This window comes from Octopus sinensis, linkage group LG12 (assembly GCF_006345805.1).
Source record: "Octopus sinensis linkage group LG12, ASM634580v1, whole genome shotgun sequence".
Taxonomy (NCBI): domain Eukaryota; kingdom Metazoa; phylum Mollusca; class Cephalopoda; order Octopoda; family Octopodidae; genus Octopus; species Octopus sinensis.
Window position 1 is genome coordinate 32,000,518 of NC_043008.1, and position 26,745 is coordinate 32,027,262.

General features: G+C 36.5%; 2 protein-coding genes across 5 annotated transcripts in view; both read left to right on the plus strand.

Annotated features, from left to right (window-relative positions):
• The first annotated feature begins 3,217 nt into the window (after positions 1–3,217).
• On the plus strand, positions 3,218–3,775 carry LOC115217882. The gene has a single exon (XM_029787601.1). The coding sequence runs from the start codon at positions 3,218–3,220 to the stop codon at positions 3,773–3,775; it is 558 nt and encodes a 185-aa protein (XP_029643461.1).
• A 2,606-nt stretch (positions 3,776–6,381) lies between these two features.
• Positions 6,382–26,745, plus strand: part of LOC115217975 (ubiquitin-associated protein 1) — a 106,709-nt gene continuing 86,345 nt past the window's right edge. Inside the window, exon 1 of one of the 4 annotated variants that reach the window (XM_029787705.2) lies at positions 6,382–6,531. The gene's annotated coding sequence lies outside the window, so the exon portion shown is untranslated. Of the gene's footprint in view, positions 6,532–15,219; positions 15,300–26,745 lie in introns of those variants that run through there. The other 3 variants (XM_036507828.1, XM_036507826.1, XM_029787706.2) reach the window with 3 other exon arrangements.

Here is a 26,745-nt window from a genome sequence, read left to right on the forward strand (position 1 = left end):
ATGTACGTGTGTATTTGTACGAGCGAGTGTACGTGCGCCAGACCACGTTTCTGTAGGCGTTTGTACACCCATATCTACTAACAGTTATATCTAATACTTTTTTCACTGTATTGTATATTTGTTTCTCTTTGTATCTGATATTTGTCATGGATCTTCTACAAGTATAAAGCTGTATACCTTAATTTGCCATTTAGATATACAAAGACTAAGAAAAGAATCTTGCGAAACAGCTTATGTTAACGGGATACTTCTTGAAATTACCCGAGTAGACATATCTACACCGACAGATACACATAAACCAGATATTCAGTATCCCACCCGCGGGCGATGCTTGATGGGTCGAAACAATTGTGGTAATCAATAAAGATTCTTGTATCTTCCATCTTCCGTCTCTAACGAACACTAAACCAGTGAACGTGCTTTACAGGCAAACTAACAGTTGTATGCTATAAGATTTTTTAACTATCAATATGTATGTATGTATGCATGTATACGAATAAACATTTATATAAGTAGTATTACTGTTAGTAGTAAATAAATAACAGTAATAATAATATTAGTGGCCAGCAAGTATTAAAGCCAAATGGGCAAATCCATAACTTCTATAATTAATTAATAACACTGGGCAACAAAATTCGAACATTTTGCTGTCCCACGAACTAAAGAAAGTGAACTTTATAGTGCCTTTAACGCAGATTTCGAATCTGTTTTTAGACTTTTTCTATCAGGCATGGTTTTTATGTGACAGAATAATTAAATTAGACAACCAATCTACTATATTAATGCAGAAATAAGGCTGACAATTATAACTGGTCAACAGAATTAATGAAAAGTTCTGTCCCACAAACAAAAGTAGGTGAACTTAATAGCATTTTATCTGCAGAATTCAAGTGTTTTCAGATTTTTTTCTATAAGTCATAGTTTTTCTGTGATAGCATATGTAATTTGTTAAACAACTGTATTTCATGGATTCAAAAATCAGGCTGATATTACAAGGAAACTTACTTTTAAAATTGTGGAGGCGTATGATCTTCGACTGTATTTAGAATGTATTAGAGCTCCACTTTCCTTGGTTCCGGATGTCCATGTTCAGAATGTCCTGGTGAAACCTCTTGCCGTGCTTGTCACTGATAGCCCCAAGATTTGCAAGGAAAAAGTCCAAGTGATAGTTCAATAAATGAATTTTTAGGCTCATATTGCATCCCAAGGCCTTTTATGATGTCAGTAGCTCTTTCACTATATCAGAATAGTTCTCTGCTCTGTGATTCCCCACAACACTTTCGGTAAACTTTCTTAAATGACAGCCACGTAGCTTTTTCAACATCATTGAGCTCTTCGTCAAACTTTTGGTCTCTTACCAGCTCTCTAATACCAACAAAAATACCTTCCTTGATTTTTGCGTCACTTACTCGTGGAAATTTAGTTTTCAAATACGTGAATCCCTTGCAAGTTATATCCATACCTTTGACGAAATTCTTCATCAACCTTAGCTTAATATGCAAAGGAAGCAGATAAATTTTCTCAGAATCAACAAGGGGAGGATTGATGACATTCATTTGTTCAGGAGTCAGAGATGTTTCGGCCACACACTCTTTTGATAATGATTTTTCTTCTCCCGCCAGTCCCACTCACAGAGAAAGCAACAAAACTTGGTGTAACCCAGCTACATTCCAAGTCAAAGTGCCACAACCTTAAGGTCACCACAAATATTCCCCTTTTGTTCCTCATACTTAATTTTTTGCTAAAGAAACTTCATACTTTCATATGCTTCCTTCATGTTAGCAGCATGGGCCAGAGTAACAGAAGGAAACTTATTTCCATTGTGGAGTAAAACTGCTTTCAAGCTTACTTTTGAGGAGTCAATAAACAAACGCTACTCATTCATGCTGTATTTGTGGTTAAGTTCCTCCATAACAGAATATACATCATTACAAAATACCACACCATCATCAAGTGAGAAAAAATTTGCAAAATCACAATGCCAAGAACGATTAAAACTAACTTTGGTCTCTTTCTGGAGTAGATGACAGCCCTTTAACAAGGAACTAAGACGTTCAGCTTGCTTTTTCGACAAGTTTAAATCCCTCGCAATTTCATTCAGATCTCCCTGACTCAACAAATGTGGTTCACTTGAAGAACAGTTAGGTACAAAGTCAATGTCTTCTGTTTCTTTCTCAACATCTTCATCAGTTGGGACGTCTTTGATCATATCTGTTCAATCAGATCCAACTCGGAACTAAACAACAAGTAACGAAAGGAACAAGACGGGGCAACGTGTCCATTCCGTCTTTCTACCCAGTCATAATGGACTCTACGTGTATATCACAGAATAGAGGTCTTTCTATTTTGTATATTAAAAAAGTTTGGCTACTTTTTCTAGCAGGTCATTCAACCACATACAGGCTCCGTCGTTGGTCTGTCTCAGTAATAATTTTGTTGTTATTTAGCCTCAAATCAACCTTGATACAGCAAACCTATGTTGCTATAAAAACATCTCTGGTTATTAAAGAAGGGTTTTGTTAGGGGAGTGGACACGGAAGTTGTTGTTCGCAAACAGCAGGAGTAATTTTCATCAGCTGAATACACGCCATTGATTGGTTAAAATTACCCAAATACAACAATTTTAACACGAAATAACTTCTGGAATACAAAATTTTGTCAAAAACGTTAAGAGTAAACCCTGTTCTATGTGACACATTCTACAAGTATCCGAAGTTTCAAAGTGTTTAATTAAAAAAAAGTTAATTAAAAAATCTGTCGGTCAGATTGAAAAGATCCTTCTATTCATAAACATTTAAATAAGGAATATTTCTTAAACCGTTAATTTCACATTTTAACAGCTTAATTGAAATTTAGCTCACGTAACAGGAATTGAGAGGGATATCATGAGCAACACTTCCATACCAACTTATTCTGGAGACGACATGTTGAAGGCTATCGATGGTTTAACGCGCCAAGAAGCCCAATTCTGTCGTGTTAGACGGCATTCGCGAAGCCGTTCTTTCTCTTCTCGACGACGTAACAGTTTTTCAACCAACAATTCTTCGGTGTGTTGGTACCACGCACGTTTTCACAAGGCGCGTCATTGTAACAAGCCTTATGCTTTTAAAGTATCGGAAAACTGAACCTAGAGAGCCTGGGCACGTCAGACCTCTCTCACAACTTTTCAGGTAAACTTGCTTTCTTCATTAGGGACCTAGTCTCAAACAGATCCTTCATGGTCGATACAGGATCAAGTTGCAGTATTTTGCCATTACGGTTCAGCTCTAATAAGCCACAGTTATCCAATATTTCCTTATACGCGGTGAACCAGTCTCCCATCAAAACCTACGGTCAGACATCTTTAACTCTAGATCTTGCCTTGCGTCGAAATTTCAAATGGAATTTTGTCATCGCTGACCTGCCTCATACTATCCTCGGGGCGGACTTCTTACACCACTATTCACTCATGGTAGATGTAAGGAGACAGAGACTTGTTGATACTACCACATCTTTATCCACACCTGCATGTGAATCTACCGCTGCTATCCTCAGCCCATCGTTTTTTGTAACTGCTACCAGTTACCAGTTCCATACTCTTCTTGCTTCGTTTCCAGAGTTAACGGATCTCTCATTTAAGCCTACCCAGACAGTCCACTCGACTCAACATTTTATTACAACAACTGGTCTACCCGTTTTCTCTCGTCCAAGTAAATTAGCGCCAGACAGGCTCAAGAAAGCCCGCGCGGCATTCGAGCACATGCTCTCCAGCTCGGTCTTATACGCCTTCTTCTAGCCTTTGGGCATCTTCGCTACACTTAGCTCGGAAGGGTAAAGCGGATTTTAGACCCGTTGGTGATTACAGGAGACTTAATGCTATCACCACGTCCGATCGTTATCCTCTGCCCAACTTAAGGATTTCTCTTATGTTCTCCATGGTTGCACTATATTTTCCAAAGTGGAACTGGTACGTGTATACCACCAAATTCCGATGAACCCGGAAGATATACCTAAAACTGTCGTAAGTTATACTTATCAAGAACGAGGAAAAGAACGGTTTCGAGAGAATGTCTGGTGTGAGAGAATAAAGCATAAGTGGAATGTCTGTTCGAGTGTCAAAGCAGCTTCATGACATGTCACTTAAATGTCAACCATCAACGACAATTTGTTGATCCAAACACAGGAGCAAACACTCAGGCAGTTGAAAGAAACTGGCTTGGTTCAAAAGTTCGCATTTTGAAAAAAATCACACTTTGATCATTTCTGCTGGTGTATGATGAGAAAAAACTCTGATGATCTATTTCTTGCTTTTCTAGTTGATGTTCGTTCGACTCACCGATAAAATTAGTAAACTTGTTTCAAATTTGCTTCATTCTAATTTCTGTTTAATAATGGTTTCAAATTTTGTAAAAGGGCAGCCATTTTGGGGAAGGGGATGAGTCGATTACATCGACCCCAGTGTTCAACTGGTGTTTATTTTATCGACCCCGAAAGGATGAAAGGCAAAGTCGACCTCGGTAGAATTTGAACTCAGAACGTAGCGACGAGCGAAATTCCTATTTCTATTTCTTTACTACCCACAAGGGGCTAAACACAGAGAGGAGAAACAAGGACAGACAAACGTATTAAGTCTATTATATCGACCCCAGTGCGTAACTGGTACTTATTTAATCGACCCCGAAAGGATGAAAGGCGTGCTAACGAATCTGATAGTTTGCCATGTAATAAAATGTATAAAAATTTTAATTCTCTAGTTTTGACTTTTCTTACTGATATTCGTTCGATTCGCCCATAAAATTAGTAAACTTGTTTCAAATCTGCTTCATTTTAATTTTTCTAAAGAAATGTATAAAATGTAAGAATGTTTTATTTAAGCCATAATAAATAAATGGAACATGTAGCTCGCATGTTAATGTAGAAATTGACTCTTATGTTTGCTACGTAGATCGCATACCAAAGTAGCATCGTGCCGCTGAGTGTCACGTGCGTCAAGAGGGAATGACCCAAATGTGGTTTCAGAAGGATTTGGCTGCTATGTTTTAGAAGATAAATCAACACCTTTAGTAAAAAGGTTTCCTCGTTTGCTCGACAATTGTTGATAATGTTATTTATCCCCAGATAACCTCAAATTGGACAGACCCACGGTGATTAATGGTGTTACAGCCATGGCATCCTGTCTCTGATTACATTATCGACTGTTGCTGTCCTTTCAAGACACTGGGACGAGAGCTGTTATCGTTTGACTCCAGGCGAGTTCTGACTGACCCAAGCCTATAATCAAAGGCGTTCCAACCGCGACCATCACTTCTTGGCGATCCTTCAGTATTGGTCTCCAGGATATCGGTATGAGGGTACGACGTTATTCACCTCCCTTTTCAGCCTATCCTTTTTATCTGTCATGAGAGAAGGTTCTGTGGATGAATGGCGTCGTGTACCATTATCGAAGGATTGCATATGATTACCTCGTTCACTGTACTCTTACGTTTCTTTTACGAGTGTAGGTTTGAATTGAGGAAAATTTGGTTGCTATTTCTAGCAGGATTCAAAATCACATCGTTTGTTTAGCTCCAAGACAGTGCTGATCAAGTAGACCTTTAAAAGATGATGAACTGGAAGATTTGCTATAATGTCGAACAAGAGGCCAGCTGTATTTAGTTGTGGATTTTATACATTTTGATTTCAAATCATGCCGAGGCCAATTTTGCCTTTCCTCCATCCATTGTCAATAAAACAAAGAACCATTCAAGTAATTGAATCAATTTGATTTTTTTAGGAAGCTCTCTGGGATGGAATTTTAGTCTAAGCACTCCATATAACCTCTTATAATTAAACATTTTTTTTGAAATTTTCAGAAAGTTTTTGCGAATGTGTGTACTACACATGGGAACGCATACAATTATGCAAAAAAATGTGATTTAAGGTGATTTAGTAGTTGTTTTTAGCACATTACACGACCACTTGATACCTTCCTCGTTTCTTTGTCACTCCGACATGCATTGATGTTTTTAAATATTTTTCTTCCCATAAGTACATTTCATGGAATGATGATGCACTCAAAGGAGGGATTTAAAGCAAAAGATTCGGACTCTGATATTAAAAAAATTCGAAAAAGAGTGGAAATTTAAGGATTTATAGGTGGAGGTGTTAAAAATTGAAAGACGAAAAAAGAGTTATGAGGAGTTATATGGCGGCGCTTAAACCAGAATTCCGCCCTTCCTGGATGTGAATGGAATTATAATAGAAGACTCAGAACTGTCTTCTATTTAATAAATTACCGTTCAATGATCACTTCTGTGTGTGACAGTGGTCTAGCTACGAAGCCTCTCGCACTCTCTCTCGTACTCACTCTTTTACTCTGCTTCTGTCTGTCTGTCTCTCTCTCTCGACGCTTAACGTTCATCAGAGACAAGAGAGGGGGGCACCCTCTAGTGATGGAGACAGGAAAATACACACTAGTTGCTAGCAAGGGGTAGATAACTCTTGCCTCTGACGTCAGACAAACATGGAGGCTTATGTCCTTTCTCGACGTCCAGAGATGTTTTGATGTTTCAGGTAAGTGGAGACCAGTATTATAGTCGACGATCTCTAACCTATTTCTTTTATCCGATAAGATGAAGTTCACATCTTGGGTACAAACGTTACATTATGATCACCAGCATTTTTGTAAAGACAATAATGTGGTAATTGTACGACTAAGGCACCTGTTACAATTTAAAATGAAAACTAATGTACTTAAAACATGACACGGAGAGACATAGCATCTATCCATTCATCTTTCCATCTATCTATCTATCTTTCTATCTCCACACATACATACATTTATACACACACATATGTCAAATATGTATGTATGTATGTCAAATATATATACATTTACTAGTTACATACACAATATATATATATGCGTGTGTATACGCTCCAGCCTGACGACGGCTGGTTAACATGTAAAAGTATATATATACATAAATGTTTTCTATACACATGTATAGATGTTATACACACACACACATGTGTGTATGTGTCTAATCACCTCGTTTCTGATTCCTTTGGGTATAATTATGTTTATTATTATAATGTTGCTATGAACTTCTATGATAACGAAATTGCTCGGCCGAAAGCAAAAAGGAGAATCACAAGCTATAAACATTTATAAAATGGGGAGGAACTAGAAAAGGAAGATAACACATTAAAATCTGAAAAAAGAAAAAAAGGAGGAAAGTGATCGAGGCGTTTTGGATTGTTCTGTGTTTTTCTTCGTATTACTATTTTAAGAATTGATCCTAATGAGTTAATGTTGATCTGTCTCTTAAATCTGTCTGTCTGTCTATCTATCGCTCATACATTACATTATGTATGTTGTTTAATCACAATAGAATCATACGTTTATACACGCACGTTTTATATGTATGTATCTGCAAATGTTTATCCCCACACATGCTTATACGCATATGTTTATATACAAATATATGTTTGTACATACGCACACTCACATAAACATATACATACTCTACATTCTGTATGATAAAAGTCTAAAAGCTGACACAAAACAATAGATGTATTCGTCTTTGGACTAGAATACAGAGAGAATCCTTATTCCACCCACCTCCTGTTAGTAGCAGACAGCTACCAATATTTACTGTTCTACAATAGAGCAGAGCCATATATATTTATTTATATTCCAGGCTACAAACACGGGCGTTCGTTTTAAGGGAACACATACATTCTGGCTGTGTGTTAGTATGTATATATATATATATATATATAGCTCAGTACATAAATATTGACTGATGTATATTTCTCCCTAGCTATTTTGATGGCTGTTATATGTGTGTGTGTGTTTGTGTTGTTATATAGCACAAACTATATATAGACATTGTTGCACCTGCTGAGCAAAATGTGTATGTGAGGGGCTTTTTTGTGCGTGTTTGTGTGTATGCGCTGTCGCACACATATATAGGATCGTAGACTTAGCTGCTTTCGGCAGATGAACCTTCGCTGGAATTTTTCTTCCCGTGTCTTTCCACCTATTTTTATTTCCATGTCAAATAAGTCTTTGTTGCAGACGTTTAGTTTCCTCTTTATCCGCCCTATAAAAGCACTAGAAATACGCGATTGTTGAAATTCCTTCATCCCTATCATTGTGGAAAAAAGACTGACTATGGCAGTCCTGTTTAAATGCCAACCCCAACAGTTTGTCTTGTTTATTTCTGTCACTATCTTGTGCTATCCTGTTCGTCTGTGTGTGTATCTATCCCGTATTGCCTGGCCATCCATCTATCTGGTCAAATGACATGATTTTCTCTGTGTGTGAAAGAAAGTCTTGTCTCAATGACGGAACGTATCTATACATCTGTTTTGGATATACAAAATGAAATAGATTTCAATGCCTTTACCAAGAGTTTATTCGTTCCAAGCTGGCGACTTACTCCATCACTGTGCTTTTGGATATACAAATGAAATAGTCTTTAATGCCTGTACAAAGAGTTTATTCGTTCCAACTGGCGACTAACTCCGTCACTGTTCTGTGTTTCTTGCAGCTGTGCGTTTTTTTCCGTGACCGAGAGTCATCGACTTGGAACAATTATTATATAAACAATGAGGTATTACATTTAACACGCGTTTTCCTCTGGGCGTGTCTGTCTCCTTGATGTGATATTTTCTTGGTGAATCAAGAAATGATGGATTTTCCTTTTCAATATTTTGTATGCAAGTTTTCATTTTATTGTGCTTGAAATACGAAAGTACCTGGCAACTATGGATAGCCTGTGTGTATGTATATATATATGAATATATGTATGTATACATATACGTATATATATGTGTGTATATATATATATATATGCATATATGCGTATATATATGTATATAAACGTGTATATGTATATATATGTATATATATGTATATACATATATATACATATACACGTTTATATACATATATATATGCGTATATATATGTATATAAACGTGTATATGTATATATATGTATATATATGTATATACATATATATATGTGTATTTATATATGTATATATGTATGTATGTATATATATATATATGTATATATATGTGTGTATATATATATATATATGCATATATGCGTATATATATGTATATAAACGTGTATATGTATATATATATGTATATATATATGTATATATATATATATATATATATATATATGTGTATTTATATATGTATATATGCGTATATATATATGTATATACATATGTATATATATATGTATATATTTGTATGTGTATATATGGATATGTATGTATATATGTATGTTTAAAAATATGTATATATATATATGTATGCTTATATATATGTGTGTATATATATGTATATATATATGTGTGTGTATATATATGTATGTATATATATATGTATATATATGTATATATATATGTGTATATATATATGTATATATATATATATGTATATATATATATGTATATATATGCATATATATATGTATATATATATATGTATATATATACATATATATATGCATATATCATCATTTAGCGTCCGCTTTCCATGCTAGCATGGGTTGGACGATTCAACTGGGGTCTGTGAAGCCAGAAGGCTGCATCAGGCAGTCTGATGTGGCAGAGCTTCTACGGCTGGATGCCCTTCCTAACACCAACCACTCCGTGAGTGTAGTGGGTGCTTTTTACGTGCCACCCGCACAGGTGCCAGAAGGAGCTGGCAAACGGCCACGGACGGATGGTGCTTTTTACGTGCCACCGGCACGGGGGCCAGGCGAGGCTGGCAACGGCCACGAACGGATATATATGTATGTATATATATATATATATGCATGTATATATATATATATATGTATGTATATATATATGTGTGTATATGTATGTATATATATATGTGTGTATATGTGTATGTATATATATGTATGGGTATATGTGTATGTATATATATGGGTATATGTGTATGTATATATATGGGTATATGTGTATGTATATATATGGGTATATGTGTATGTATATATATATATGGGTATATATGTATGTGTATATATGTATTTATGTATGTTTATATGTGTATATATGTATGTGTATATATATATATACACACACATACACACTCAATTGGATTGTTTAGACTCGCATTTATCTTTATATATAAGGGAGATAGGGAACTTTATTGAAGACTCAATATTTGGATTCGCTTTAAATGCCATATCTGTGGTATAATTACTATTAATTCTCCTCTAGACTTTCTTTCAAAGCACCCCAAAAGGTACATACAACAATTGTTCTTTTCCTTTTTTCTTCTACCTGAATATGACAGAAACATTTCAAGTGTAAGATGTCAAACTGTCTATGTACTTAAAATATAAACCTGCAAGAAGGCAGTGAACTGGCAGAATCGTCACCATGTCATGCAAAATGCTTAGTGGCATTTCGTTTATCTTTATGTTCTGAGTTCAAATTCCACAAAGGTCGACTTAGCTCCTATTGATGAAGTAAGTACCAGTTGAACACTCTGTTCAATGTATTTGACCTACCTGTTTCCCCCAAATTTGCTGGCATTGTACCTAAATTTGAAACTAATATAGAAGCCTGAAGGAAATGGTGGTGTGGCCACGGATGGTATTGCACGTAATCAGATACAAGCATTTGTATAATACCTGATTATGTTGTAGTCGAAGACTTCCACAGAAAGTTTTGGCCCAGCAGCAGTTGCAATAGTTTATTCGTCAATCTTGCTTAATTCTAGCAGAAACACTTTGTCTCCAACCAATTAACAGTCATTAAAATCCTTTTTTGCCTTGTTTTTGATTAACTCTAGAATAACTTTGAAAACAGTTGCAGGCTTAATTGCTGCAGCTACTAGTTCTGTATGACAGCAGTTGGTGTTGCTTCACCGATGATATTATACCAATTAGGAATGGAACCCATAGTTCTGAGATATCTTTTATGTTTTACTTGTTTCAGTCACTGCACTACAGCCATGCTGGAGCAATGTCTTGAACGGTTTGGTTGAATAAATTGATTGCAGTACTTTAATTTTTGTAAGTCTGGTACTTATCCTATCGGATAAACTAAAACTGGTTGTCAAGTGGTGTCAGCTACAACACAGACACACACACATATCCAGACAACAGGCTACTTTTAGTTTCTGTCTACGAAATCCACTGAAGGTTTCATCGGCTCAAGGTAATAACAGAAGACAATTGCACAAGGTGCCTGCCATGCTATAGGACAGCCTGAAACCGTGTAGTTGGAAGGTAAACTTCTTACCATACAGCCATGTCTGTGCTCATATATTCAAATTCTTTAAGCAAAAATTGTCCTTTTTAAAAAATGAATATGTAAGAGATGGATATGGTAGAGTGTCAATGAATCTCCATTAAAGCCTTGACGAGAAACAGGACAGTAATGGAACTTGTATTTTTAACCCTTTCAATACCAACCCGCCTAAAATCGCCCTAGTGCTGTTTGTACATAATTCATATTTTAAATTCATTTAAATTAAAAACTTCCATCAAAATTTCGTGCTAAGCTATGGCCCCAAAACAAGCTTAATTAATGACCTAGATATTTTACTAAATTTTTCATTATTTTAGAAGTTTAATAACTGAAACAAAGGCTCTGTGTTTCAGTAGAAATAGAGTATCCTCGGTTTTCTTTGAAACACTGCTCAAGCAGATCCAGTGTTTACAGAATCTACTCTACTCCGATTACTTCTTGCAAACGATGCAGATAACATCATTTCCAATTCCAACCAGCTATCATATTCTTTATGGCAGCCATTTCCCTTTCTTATGGATATTATTTTCCTTTTACTTGTTTGTGCTCTTCAGAAAGAAAGCAATCTTCAAATTGTTACGAATTCGTTCCTATATCTCTACTCAGTTATAATTATAAACACCACTTCTCAGGTCACTTTGAGGGCATTGTGTGTGTGTGTGTGTGTAAACATGTGCATATACGTGTATAGACTTGACATTTCCTATTCTGGCCATAACTTGTACTGATGTCCAGTGTTCAGTCGTTGACATTAATTCTTGGAATTTCATCCGTCTTTACGTTCTGAGTTCAAATTCCGCTGTGGTCGACATTATCTTTCATCTTTTCGGGGTCGATAAATTAAGTACCAGTTGAATACTGGGGTCAATGTAATCGACTAACCCCCATCCCCCAAAATTTCAGGCCTTGTGCCTTTAGTAGAAATTATTATTATTATTATTATTTGTGAAGATGCATAGCCTAATGGTTAGGGTGTTGCACTCACGATCGCGAGATCGTTGTTTCAAGGACTAGACCGGAGTGGTGTGTTGTGTTCTTGAGCAAAAACATTTCATCTCACGTTCCTCTGCGATCACGTCGACACCTGACGCGTGGTACACTGCGCACCTGTTCAGGCAACGTCGATTGGAGGGAGGGAGCTAATTACAGCAATACATTTGATCACTGGAAACAAATCATTTGTGCCGGTCACTCAGCAAAACATCTGAACACTCATACGTCGTTTTCAACGGGAGAGTCCATAATCACTATTATTATTATTATTATTGAGCGATAGAGCAGCGCATGCTATGAAAGTGACACTGGGGTACAAAATATATGACGCCCAATATACCCATCATGACTACCTGCGTGATAAAGGCACATGCATCACAACCATGTGCGCGCGATATGGTGATCTCATATCAAGATAAAGAGCGCATGACCTTGCAGGTGTGTGTGTGTGTGGGGGGGGGGTTGCAAGTTAGAATTTTCTTCAGTTCGAGTAGCCCATCCCGCTCAAAAAGTCTCTGAATATGGGTTGTTTAAAGATGTTGAACGAACCACTCATGTTTTCAAAGGTGAATTATTCAAACCCCAAAGAATTTCTCTCAATACATGGCTGAATATTCCAGTTGTTCAATCAACGAAGCTGTTCATTTAATGAATTGTCGTGTGAGATGGCTGAGTATTCTACAGATATGTGTACCCAACACAGCGTGGGCTAAGTACAGTCTATTCGACGGGATTCCAAGACATCACGCAGTAGGATCGAACCCGAGATCTCATTGTCGCAGAGCAATTTCTTAACCACTCGAACACTCGCGCTTTTGTATATATTTACTTATTAACTTTTACCTTCTACTCCGACAAGTACAGCGAAGTCTCGGATTCGCTGAAGATGTTCCACGAAAAGATCAAAACATGTTTGAAGTTGTCTCCCGTTCCTGCCAAAACACCCAAAATATCATTGATTAACGTTTTGTTTTTTTCCTCACCACATAATTTCTGGTAGTTAGCTTTTCGATGCTCCTTGCATCATATATATATATATATATATATATATATATATATATATATATATATATATATATGATGCAAGCAGCATCAAAAGTAAAATTCAATCATGGTAATTAATTCATTATTTTTGCAATACTTCAGCCTTCATTCGTTGAACCTATGGTGACAAACGTTTCTTTTACATACACCTGGCTTTTACATAAAAGTCTGTTGAGCAAACACCTCTGGCTGGCCCCTGTTTTATAATTTATATGTGAAATACAACATGGGAAAGTTTTTGAGATGGACGAGTAAACGAGAAAACCTCGCTATGCTGTCGCTCGATTTGTTAGCAGTAACGACTAAATCATATGAAATCACAAAAGAAGGACATCTTAGATAATGCAGATTTTATGTAAACACGTAAAAAGAAAAATTAATGGGTGCATTTGAACACTTTTGATCAATGTTGACTTTGGGCTCAGCAACATGAAAACATTCGGAAATCCCAAACACATCAATAATGAATGAGTGATATAGGTTGACAGAGAGATGACATATTTGGAGGTGTGTCTGTGTGTAAAGAATATGCGTGTGTATACGCACACATATACTTAATATTATTAAAATATTTAACTTCTTTGTATTGTCATTTCGACATAAGGAAATAATTTTACGTCATTTCAAATCATTTTCGCTTGATTTACACATTTTTAATGTATCTGTGCGGCCACACATACACACGATGTACACTAAAATATTGGATACTATTGACTAACCTCCTACTCCAGTCTTAAATCAAAACATACAAAGATTCTCTCTTTATCAGCTCCTTCCTCCTCCTTCCTTATCGCCTGTATCACCAGCCCACAACTCTGTATACTTAGTCTAGTCTATTAAGTACTGTCCTAAAAGTTTATCCGGTGCATCTACCCACTTCTCCCCCCTCCTTCTATCATTCACACACTCTCTTCCTCTTCTCTTAAAAAACGCTGTTGTTTAAAACCTTCACAACCCCGTGACCATCCCATTTTTGATTATTCAGACAATATTTCTAGGACTACCTCATACAATGTTTCCTTCGTACGCTTTATGGACAGTAGAGTATAAATTTAGAAAGAGATTTTCGCTGTTATTTCAAGCAGCTCACGTGTTCAGTGGTAGTTAGGGTTTTGTTGAATCACCCAAGTCAATTGATTGTGTAGTCTTAGGTTCAAAGACGTTCCAAGCGCGACTATTTCTACTTTTTTTTTTGTTTCATTCAGATATCGTGTATCTAGGACTACATTATCCGGTGTGTCATTTTTCTTTTTTTTTTTTTTTTTTTTTTCTTGTTTGTGTGTCAGTTGAGAAGGATTTGGCTTCTATTTCTAACATGCCGAGCGACCACGTAGACATTCTTGTTTGCTCATTACAAGCTGTTTTCTATCTCTACATCTTTGTTCTGATCTATCTGTCTGTCTCCTCTTTTCAGCATCACTGACTATATTCATCTCTCCCTTTCTCCTTCAAAAACCTACCTCTCTCCATCACTCTTTCACAATCAACATTTTTTTGTATTCTCCAACGTATAGCACTTTTTTTTCCCTCTTTTATGTCTATCGTTATCTCTCCATTCGTCTGTCTGTCTCACATCTATGTCAGTTTGTCTATCGATGTCTCTCTACCTTTTATACATATCAATGTCTATCTCTTCAATGCTGGCATCTTGTCGATCCATCTTCTATCTCTCTGTTTCTATTCCACACTCACGAACTATGTTGTAGTCACTCTTTCTCCATCTGGCTGTCTCAGCATCGAAAATTTTCCTCTACCTCTTTCTTTCCAAATCCTCTCCTCTCTTCGTCGCCATCGCAATTTCTTTTTCACTCTCACTATTCTGTTCCACTTTACTCAGCCTTTACCTCTCACTCCTCCAACTGCTCTACTCACACTCATCTTACACACAGACCAACTCAGCTGATTTACCAATAATCACTTGTATATCCTACAGAGAAAGCGATGTTGCTGTCCTGCCTTGGTTTACCTACAACCCCATCACATTCCACTATAAACAGGCTTTAGCGAGTATGTGTTGTTTTTTGTTTTTGCCACTTTCTTACTCTAACACATTTATTTATCTATTTATTTATTTATCTTTCTGTCTGTCTGTCAATCTATCTGTCTACCTGAGTACATATTTCTTTGCGTCACACGTTTATGTATTTATATATTTTCACACGTTTGCATGAAGGTGTGCGTGTATATATGTATGTATGTATCTCATTTATGTAAATATTGTACCTACCCATTTTGTGTGTACCGTGCTTGAGTTAGCCTAAATATGTATGTGTGTGTGTATATATTCTTATCATTATTCTTTCCACTTATCTCCCTAGTGTTGGTAATGAAAGTACCTGGTACTCTCTATCAGTACTCCTTCTGCCTGTAATCACTCTTGTAACACCTCTACATTTGCTCTTGTCCACCTCTATTACTATCCGTTCATTCTCTGCCACCCTTTTATCGCAATTACTGTTTCTCCCATCATAATCTCGCGTCTTCTACTCACCCATCCATCATGGTTCTTCCATCCACCTTCTCAGTCCCTTGCCATGATTGAATGAACACGTCATAGAGCAACGATCACTCTTTAGTCGTACTGGGGATACTCACCAGTGCTGGTGCCCTAATAAAATGCATGCAGTACGTCCTGTAATGTGGTTGATGAAAGGAAGAGCATCAAGCTATAGAAACCAAATCCCAAATTGTGTGTACGAATAAGATGTCGTCCTCTGATCCATCTAGGAAGGCAATAACAAGCACAAAATGTCAACTAGCTCAGATTGTTATGACCTGTTCAACTCCTGTTAGCACCAGCATTCATAGTAGACATAAAATAACGGTGACGTTACATGTGTGAACGTATATATATATATATAATATATATATATATATATATATATATATATATATATGTGTGTGTTGTATGCCCATTGGCATGGCTGTATGCTAAGAAGTTTACTTCACAACCATATAGCTTCAAGTTCAATCCCATTGAGTAGTCCCTTGCGCAAGTCACAGGAATGATGGCGAGCCAGCAGAATCGTTACCATGCTGAACAAAATCCTTAATGGCATTTCATCTGTCTTTAAATTCTGAGTTCAAATTCTACCAAGGCCGACTTTACCTTTCATCCTCTTGGAGCTGATGAAATAAGTACCAGTTGAGCTCTGGGGTCAATGTAATTGACTGGCCCTCTCCCCACCAAATTTCAGGCCTTGTGCCTATAGTAGAAAAAATTATAGTCCCAGGTCAATCGAAGTCTTGTGATTAGATTTAGTAGACAGAAACTGTAAGAAGCCTGTTATGTGCTTGCATGCGTGTGTGTGTTACTGTTTCCTTGCCTTGATTTTGTGCAGTAATTGTAAGATTAATGCCATCTCATACAAGTTGTGCCCTTCATTTCTAATCTTCCATGAAGACATGTCTTATCATAGGAGAATATTACCTTATTTGGAAACATGAGAGTTGGCAACAGGAAAGGCATCTAGTTGAAGAAACTCTGCCCCCACAAAATTTTATTTGACCCCTGCAATGATGATGATTATATATATGTGTGTGTGTATATATACACACATACTCACTTCATTTCATTTCCACTTTTTTGTGCTTGCATGGGTCAGATAAAATTCATTGAGGTCTACCTCCTTGTTTCTAAGTAAGACAACATTTTACCTAGTCCTCTGACCATAAGCAGTTCAATGACCTGATGGAAGATTACAAACAAATGACATCATTTTTATATGAACAGTAACTTTGTTTGCAATCAGTACACAATGTGACTACAAGAACACACACACAAGCATCATTCGTTTCTATGCCCACCTCCATGTTACCATGATAGCATAGGTGAGGCAAATATATCATCGAGGCCTTGTGTTGATTACAGCCAGATACCTTTTCTGTCACTAACCTTTATCTTTTTCTTTTAGGTAAGACATCTCTTCTTTTACACATTTTCAGAGATGCGGAGCCAGCAGATAATTTACTGATGGGAAAAATACATCATTATTACCGATTGTAACTTGAGATTTTTGGAGAAGTACAAATGTAAATAGAGATATGCATACATACATATCTTTTATATTTTATCTGTTTTAGTCATTAGACTGTGACTATGCTGGAGCATCACCTAGGAGAATTTTGAGCCTGGTACTTATTCTATTGGTCTCTTTTGTTGAACCATTAAATTATGGGGAAGTAAACACACAAACATCAGTTATCAAGCTGTGGTGGTGGTGCAAACACAATCACACATATTTATATTTGTGTGTATGCAACAGGCTTCTTTCAGTTTCTCTCTATCAAATCCATTTACAAGGCTTTGGTCAATTCAAGGCTTATAGTATAAGACATTTGCTCAAGGTGCCATGCAGTTGAACTGAACCTGGAACCATGTGGTTCACACCGCTATGCCTGCACCTATTCTTACCACACAGTCATGCCTGCACATATGCTCACTGAATATATACAATAGCCTATTGAATGGTGTTGTTTGCTTGCATTCTACTACAAAACAAAGTTTTGGGTATCTTGATAGGTTGTGTTTTTGTAAACAAAAGGCTCATTCAAACAGTGTTATTTGTTTTCAGTTCTCTGTACAATCTTGTTTGGGTTTTTATGTTTGATAGATTGGGAGATAATTATCTTGCTTGGAAAAGCTAGAAGGGCATCTAGCTGTAGAAAAACTGCCTTGATGTAAACCTGCCTAACCTATGCAAGCATGGAAATGTAGATGCTAAAATTATGATGACAATAATACCATCATTGTCATCATCACCATACACCCCTTTTCCATACAAACATGAGTTGGATGGACTGACAGAAGCTGGTGAGCCAGAGGACTGATCCAAGTTCCACTGTCTGTATTGGTGTGATTTCTGCAGCTGGATGCTCTTCCTAACACCAACCATGATACAGAATGTACTGTATATATATATATATCGTCCAACCCATGCTAGCATGGAAAGCGGATGCTAAACGATGATGATATATATGCAACGTATCTTGGGTAAGAAAGCTTGGTGGAGCCCATCCCTCTCCAGGTTAAACTCATTTCTACAACTGAATGAACTGGAGTAGCATGAAATAAAGTGTTTTACTCAAGAACACAATGGATCGTCCAGTCCAGGGATCAAAACCACAATCTTACGGTTGTGAATCCAACACCCTAACCACTAAGTGACGTGCCTCCTCTAGTGGTACTTGTTTCTACAGCTGAGTGGACTGGTGCAGTGTGAAATGAAGTGTTTTACTCAAGAATAAAATGCATCGCCTGGTCCAGGAATTGAAACCACAATCTTACGATTGTGAGTCCAACACCCTAACCACTTCTAGTGTATGCTTGCCAAGTCCATTTCAAGGGCCTTAGCCAGTACAGGGTTATAGCAGTAGACACTTTAACCCTATCGTTATGTCTATGCATACAATGCAGCTTTTTATAGTTTCTATTTCAAATTCACACTCCAATCTGGTTGTTTGGGGTTATGGTAGAAGCATCTGTGTGTTTATATATATATATATATATATATATATTTATATACATACACACACATAAATAAAAGCATATGTATATATGTTTATATATATATATATATATATATATATACAACACACATACATATTTGTGCTTATATACACACATATACATTTATATGTATATTTTTGCATATTCATTGTTTATTTTTACATCCATTTTTATATCTTAGCATGGGTTACATGCATATCTTATTAAGGCATTGTTTTACAACCAGATGGCCTTCATGTTGCTAACATTTACCTGCTTTTCAAGTAAATTCTCTCTTTTCCATGTCTTTGAAGTTGCAAAGCCAGTAGTTTATTTGCTGGTTGGAGAAATTACAATGTCACTCAGCAATTTTCAGGGAATCAGCATAGATAAACACGTGCGTTATACAAGCCAGCAGACATACCTGCACCTGTGTGTGTGTGTATGTTTGTATATATGTATGTTACATATAGATTCTGATGAATATGGTACTTAAGTTGAGGCATCAGAATTTAGTACAGTATTATCCATACAATTTCAAAATATGGTGATTAAAATCAAAATAAGCAACAAGGATATCCAGAAATGATCGTACTGCATATATGTATATATATGTGTGTGTGTGTGTATGCATATATGTATGTATATATATAAACACATGCATGTGTGTGTATGTTCCTGTCTCCTTGAATATTAGCATGATTGTTGTAAAAGTGCATCACCACCATACATGTTTCCAATCTCCGATGGAAACCTGTCTGACCCATGTGAGCATGGAAACATGCATGTTAAAACTATGATCATCATCATTATGATATGTCCATACATAGACCCTCTTAATATTTATATATTATGTAGATTTAGACCTGATTATGGAATGGTTGGTATGACCTTTCCTTTCAGATCCAGGAAAAGTGTTTAGAAAATCATCATTCTCTCCATTTAAATTTTCCATGATGTTGTGAAGGCTTTTCTGTTTACTTTTTCCTGGATCTGTCACAAAGAAATGGCCTTATTGATTGATTATATTGTTTTCTAGCAGAATTTATTCTTCAATGTGAACCAATCTATCAAGAAGAATTTTTGCAAGAATTTTTCCAACAATGGAGAGATGACAGATACGTGAATATCTGTCTTCTCTGCATTATTCCCACAGTTTTCACACTTTGTTAATAATATTGTAATGGTATATTTTTCAAACCTTTAAGTACTTTATCTTTTTCCTAGATACAGAGGATTTGGTGGTAAATCTTAGTTAAGTGAAGTTGGACACTACATTTCACAAATTCTCTGGAATTTTACCTAGTTCTGGAGATTTACTGTTTCATTTCTTTGAGACTATCATTACCAAATTCTTGCAATGAAGATGGGACATCAGTTGTTGAGAAATAATTTGCTGTAGGGCATTGTCAGTACTTTTAAGTGGCACATTTGATGAATGATTGAATTTTTGAAATGTTTTTGCCATTTCTCCAGCTTCGTATCTGTCTCAGTTAGAAATTTCTGTCTGCAGAATTATTTGACTTGGCTCTCATTTTTGTGGGCCCCCAAAACCTTTAAAGAAATTCGAAGTAGTTTCTTCATTTGGTTCCTGTTTGCATAATCTTGTATTTCTATGGCTTCATCAACTTCCCATTGATTCTGCATAATTCTAAGTCTTTTGTTTCTGCTTTGATTTCACTTGACTAAATTCTGTCTTTGATTTTAGAATTCTGATAAGTTTTGTCTCTGTAATTAGAGATTTCATCAAACCAGTTGGGTGAACCAAAATTTTCTTTTGTAGCATCAAGTATCAATAATTTTTAAAAACTCCACTCTTCTTCAGCTGTGATTTCACAAACTGGTTGATTACAAAATCTTTTGTTAAAGGTAGTACAATAATTGTTGCTAATACTGGAATCTGGAAGACATTTGACAATTAATTTCTTCCTCCCAAACATTATGTTGGGGTTTTGAATGATTTATTTGAATTTTTTATTTAATTGGTGGTGATCCGTACAACTGCCATGGACAGATTGTATTGATCTACTCTGCTGCACATCTGATATGTCTTGTCTCCATGTGATGACAAAATCAATAAAAAGCCAATACTTAGAATGGTGATGCATCCATATAGTAGAAGCGTCACCATTTATGTTTGCTATTTTAGTGAAAAACGCTGCCAGTTATAATAAATTCAAAATCCGAATTAAGTTCCAGAAGTAGCAGCCCTTGTTCATTGCATTTAAATACTCTCATTCCTTTCAGTATTTTGACCATTATCTGTAGTTTCTTGCAACATGAGATTTAAAGTCCCTGGTAAGAAAAATTTTATCAATAGGATTAATAAATAGGCTACCGGATTTTGCACAATAATTCATAAGAAACATCAATATTTTCTTTATCATTCACACAAATTGAAGCATTAGCACTGATGACTGAGAAAAGAGATTGTTAAAATATTGAATATCTTTTCCCAAATCATTCTTATGTTGAAACCAACTCCATCTGTACACACATCATCAGCTGGTCTTCCTTTCTAGAAGAGGGGATGACCTCCAACATTCTCAATTAAGTTACTCTATCTAAATATTCTACTTTCATTTCATAACGTAGCATCTGTAATTGAAAATTTGAATTTCGTGTCCAATAAAAACTATTCATTCAGGTCTCAGATGCTTTAACCCTTTAGCATTTAAACCTAACCCTTTAGCATTTAAACCAGCCATATCTAGCCCAAATATTCTACTTGTTTTATGTTCAAACTAGCCAGATCTTGCCTCTCACACCTACCCTACAATGTCATTCTAAAAATAAACAATCACATCATTGAAGCCTCAAAGCTATGATTAATTCAAAACAATGTAAATAGATAAACAATATATTTGACAGTAATCTGAATGCCAAAGAGTTAAGGGCTCAGTAAAGTCCTCACATTCCAACTTTGAATAGTTAAGGACATTCTTTAGATTTATTGTTGATTCAGCTAGACACCTGGTTGTTAATTACAAGATTACAAGGCACACAGATATAGGTGTGTATGTATGTATGCAGTAGTACCCCAGTATTTGCAGGGGTTACGTTCATAGAGCACCCGCGAATATTGGACGTGATCCGTAAAAATGCCTGTAATGTCAAAATTTAATGTAAAATATTATATATATAATAATAATAATTTAATGAAAAATAAAGTAAAATGTATGGTTACTCATCAATAATAAATGATATTGATTTAAGACGATGATGATGAAAATAATGAAGGTAATGACTGCACAGCAAAGAAGATTTAAAGCTCTTCAGGTGTCTTATCTTCTTGCAAGGCTTTCTTAGTGGACTTAAGGTACATTGTGATGGAATGTTGCTGTCATTGTTTCTTCCTGGTGGTGAGGAGAGTTTTATATGTCTGCAATAGCAGCTTTGATGGCATTTTTAAATTGGAAAGACCACACCATATAAGGATCTTATGCTTCTGCCTCTCCTTGCAATTCCTTTGCTGTCCTTATAAGGTTGGACAGATGTTCAATTGTTGGGCCCATCTCCCTCTTCCTCTGGATCTGGTACTTCCCCCTCCTCTTCACTGGCAACTTCATCTGTCAGGGTTTCAGAATGGGCATTGATGAGATTGTTGACCTCATCTTACATGATGTTGTCAAAAAATTTTGCCTCCAATTATCTTTGCCTGTTTTACTGCATTGTTGGCAGCCTTGTGCTGAATATCTTCAAGTGAGAAACCCTCCTAGTCCTAGAAACACTCTGGCCACATCTTCTTCCAGCATGTGATGAGGTTTTCTTTTTTCATATCTTTAAGAGCGTAGATGACTGACAGGCTCATTATGATCATGAAATTATGCCAGTACTCCTATAACTTGAAATTCTTGTCCGAATCCATTGCATCCACAAGATGTTGGTGAGAGTTCCAAGTGTAAAGTGCCTTGAAGGCACAGATCATGTCTTGATCCATAGGCTGGACAACGAAGGTAGTGTTAGCAGGGAAGAACTCGACTTGGACTCCCTCGTGATTCAAATCCAAAGAGTGACCACCAGCATATAGCACTTTTGTTGACATAACAGTGACTTACTGCAGCATAACTTTGACCTTCTTGGAGCATATCCAGCAGTTGTATGTTCTCATGAAATGTCGTAACCTTTTTCTGGCACGTAGGTTCATTGCCAGAAGTCTTGGAAGGTTCAGGGCATTTAGATAGCATCTTAGGGCTTTAATAACATGCTGCGAAAAACTCAACACTCAACAAAACACTCGAGATAGCTACTGGATGTAGTTTTTTTCCCCCAAAAATGTACAAAAAAATCTTCCTTGCATCTAATATGTGCATGCCACCAATGAGAGATTCAGTAGACATTAAAAATAGTTATGGTTTTGAAAAATTTAATTTGTGTTACCAGTGGATACAGTAATATATAATAATAATGAGAGAGAGAGAGAGAGATTACCATGAAAAAGGTCATAAAATATTGCGGACAGTATTTATGATTCTGCAAATATGCGGTGGTTTCCCACAAATTCATTCCACAAATAACCGGGACTGCAAATGCCAAACTGTGAATAAACGGGGGTACACTGTATACGCATACACACACATTACTCACACACAAGTACCCTTTGGTAGTGTTTCATCATTTTTAACAACTTGTAAATTTGAAGATTATTTCATATTTCTTAGTTGTTTATTTTCTTTCTCTCTTATTTTACAATCCTTATCCAATCATTTCTTTGTAACAGTATCAATAAGATATAAAGTACCAGTAATACAGTAAAATGCCTGTGCACCAATCCCACTTCCTTCCTGTTAACAAAACTTGGCCATAGATCTTTTGAAAGTAAATCATAACAGCTATTGTTTGTTGTTGTTGTTGTTGCCCAAAATATCTGTGGAAAAGGCATGAACATAGTCATCATCATCATCATCATCGTTTAACGTCCGCTTTCCATGCTAGCATGGGTTGGACGATTTGACTGAGGTCTGGCGAACCAGATGGCTGCACCAGACTCCAATCTAATCTGGCAGAGTTTCTGCAGTTGGATGCCCTTCCTAATGCCAACCACTCTGAGAGTGTAGTGGGTGCTTTTACATGCCACCGGCACGAGGGCCAGTTAGGCAGTACTGGCAATGGCCACGTTCAAATGGTGCTTTTTATGTGCCACCTGCACAGGAGCCAGTCCAGCGGCACTGGCAACGACCTTGCTCAAATGTTTTTTCACGTGCCATCAGCACAAGTGCTAGTAAGGCGACGCAGGTAACAATCACACTCAAAATGGTGTTTTTAAAATGCCATCGGCACAGAGGCCAGCTTGTTGCTCTGGCAACAATTTCACTCATATGGTACTCTTAGCACTCCACTTGCAACATTGTTTTTTTTTTATCTCTGGGACCAGCTATGTTTGTGTAGTAATTTAGCTGAAACTGTTCCAGCTTTGTATTTCTAGGATGACAATGTCCAATGTGTCCTTTTTTGCTGATTCAGATCATCAGCAGTCTCCTTGAATGGTAGAGTGTGCTATTTCTAACAAGTCAAACAGCTATGTAGAAGCACTATTGTTCGTTATTGTTGTTATTAAATGTTGTTGATTCTGCTGTTAATGTTCTTGTTATTGTTTAGCTCCAGGTCAGCTATGATTGATCCAAACCATGATGAAACACCTTCCGGTTGTGATGATGCTACTGTTTTTCCCAGACATAGCATTAGAGACTACATTATCCATGCTTTGTATATTGGTAAGAGGTGCTTTGAGGGAGGTTTGGTTGCTATTTTTAGCTGGTTGAACTTCTATGCAGAGGTTCTTTGTCAGATGGTTCTTTATGAAAGTACAGTGTATAACATGTTGTATGATAACATCATAAAATGACTTAAGGTTATAACAGTTAGTTAAATTATTTTTTAAAATTCAGACATTGTATGTTTACATGGATGACATGTCTGATGTCTCTTTCTTTTTGAGAAAGATTTGGCTGCTGTTTCTTGCAGTTCAAGTGGTCATGTAGAGGCTCTCATGTTGGTTTGTTGTAGTGTACTCTACTGTGCTGTAGTGTAATTGTCTAGTCCCAGAATAGCCATAAAGAACCCATGAATTATCAAAAATGTTTTAGCTGTGACTGTGTCACCTTTTATTTTTGGCATTTTGACAGCTGTTCACACAGTCACATGTCATTAAATAATCCTTTCTTTCAATCCTCCAAGAGAACCTGTTCACAGATCTTTCTCAAATTACACTCTATTATCTTAAAAAGAAAACAAAAAAGAAGATACATTGGCTAATAGGTGTGGCTGTGTGGTAAGAGGTTTGCTTCCCAACAACATGATTCTGATTTCACTCCCACTGCATGGCACCTTGGGCTGACTAAAGCCTCATGAGTAGATTTGGTAGACAGAAACTGAAAGAAGCTTGTTATATTTGTGTATCTATGTATATATATATACACACACACACACACACACACATACAACAGAATTGAGATCCTAAAACCAGGATGCCACATCAAAAGCATTGGTGTGGGTGCTGGTGCCGCATAAAAAACACTTTGTAATGTGGTTGGTTTTGGGAAGGGCATCCAGCCAAAACAAACTATGGAATCTGGTGTGGCCTCTGGCCTTGCTACTCCTTGTCAAATCATCCAAGCTATGCCAGCAAGGAAAAAGTTGTTAAATGTTGATGCTAATAATGATAATATGTGTGGGTGTGTCTTCATCTTGGTATTGCATGATAGTTGTAAATGAGTGTCACTCTTATATTTAAGACCCCCTTCGGTGACAAAATGACCATGGGATTGCACCTAGAAAGTTCCCCTCTGAGGCACAAGTTCAGATAAGGTTGTTTTTATGGAAGACCAGCAGTTGCCCATGCATACCAGCTTCCTTTCTCTACACTACTGATGTTGTCCAAGGGAAAAGCAAAGTGGCACCAGTGGAGTGAACGGGAGCAACATGAAAAGTAAAGTGTCTTGCTCAAGAACATAGCACACAGCCTGGTTTGGAAATAAAACTCACAACTTCATGATTGTAAGCGCAATGCTCTAACCACTGAGCCATGCACCTTCACTCACTGTCATAAATAAGTAGTGTTATTCATTTCCAGTATTCTGTGAGGGCATGTCTGACCAGGGGGGAAATACTACCTTACTCGGAAACAGGCAAGGGTTGGTGATAGGAATGGCATCTGGCTGTAGAAAATCTGCTTCAAATAAACTCTATCCAACTCTTGTAAACATTGAAAAGTGGATGTTAAATAATGATGATACACTGTATCTTAAAAGTAGATGGTGGTCACAGATATTTGAATGTTTTCGATCAATGGTCAACTTTATCAAGGCTAAACAACCACCAATATTATAATGATGAATATTGTTATTGATTTCTAATATTTTGTACAGGGTCACACATTTGTTAGTGGGTCAGGTATGTCCACAAAACTAGACTAGTTCTTTATTTTGTCAACTCGTCCCTGCCAGAAGAATGGGATGCAAAGTAGTATTTAATTACAGTATTTAATGAGCTGTAAATAAACATTACAAGGTTTTTTGTCCAATGCTCTCCATTTATTCTGTCAATCCCCTGTATTTATAGGAAAATGGTTGAGTATTCAATTAAATGATTTGCAGTATTTAGTTTGGTTTTGTCTTGCTATGTTCTGGGTTCATATTCTATCATGTTTAAATAGGCATTTTACCACTGCCCTACTGGAATCAGTTCCTACAAGTAGTATACACAATTGTGTGTACTCCTGTTTTACAATTGTCAAACTTTTTGCCAATGCAAAAAAATCTTGTAGTTATTCTAGCTCTTAGTTCCTGACTTAACCATTTCATCAGCACAATTCCAATGAAATACACTGCCTTGGTATGTATATTTCAATGAGTTTTGAAAAGAATGAACAACTGGCAAAATAATTAAAATTTTCATAATTCTAATCTTGAGTGGAGGTGCGTGGCTTAGTGGTTAGGGTGTTAGCATCATGATCGTAAGATTGTG

Coding starts and splice junctions, on each gene's coding strand:
- LOC115217882 (XM_029787601.1), top strand. CDS start 3,218: ATGGTCGATACAGGATCAAGTTGCAGTATTTTGCCATTACGGTTCAGC.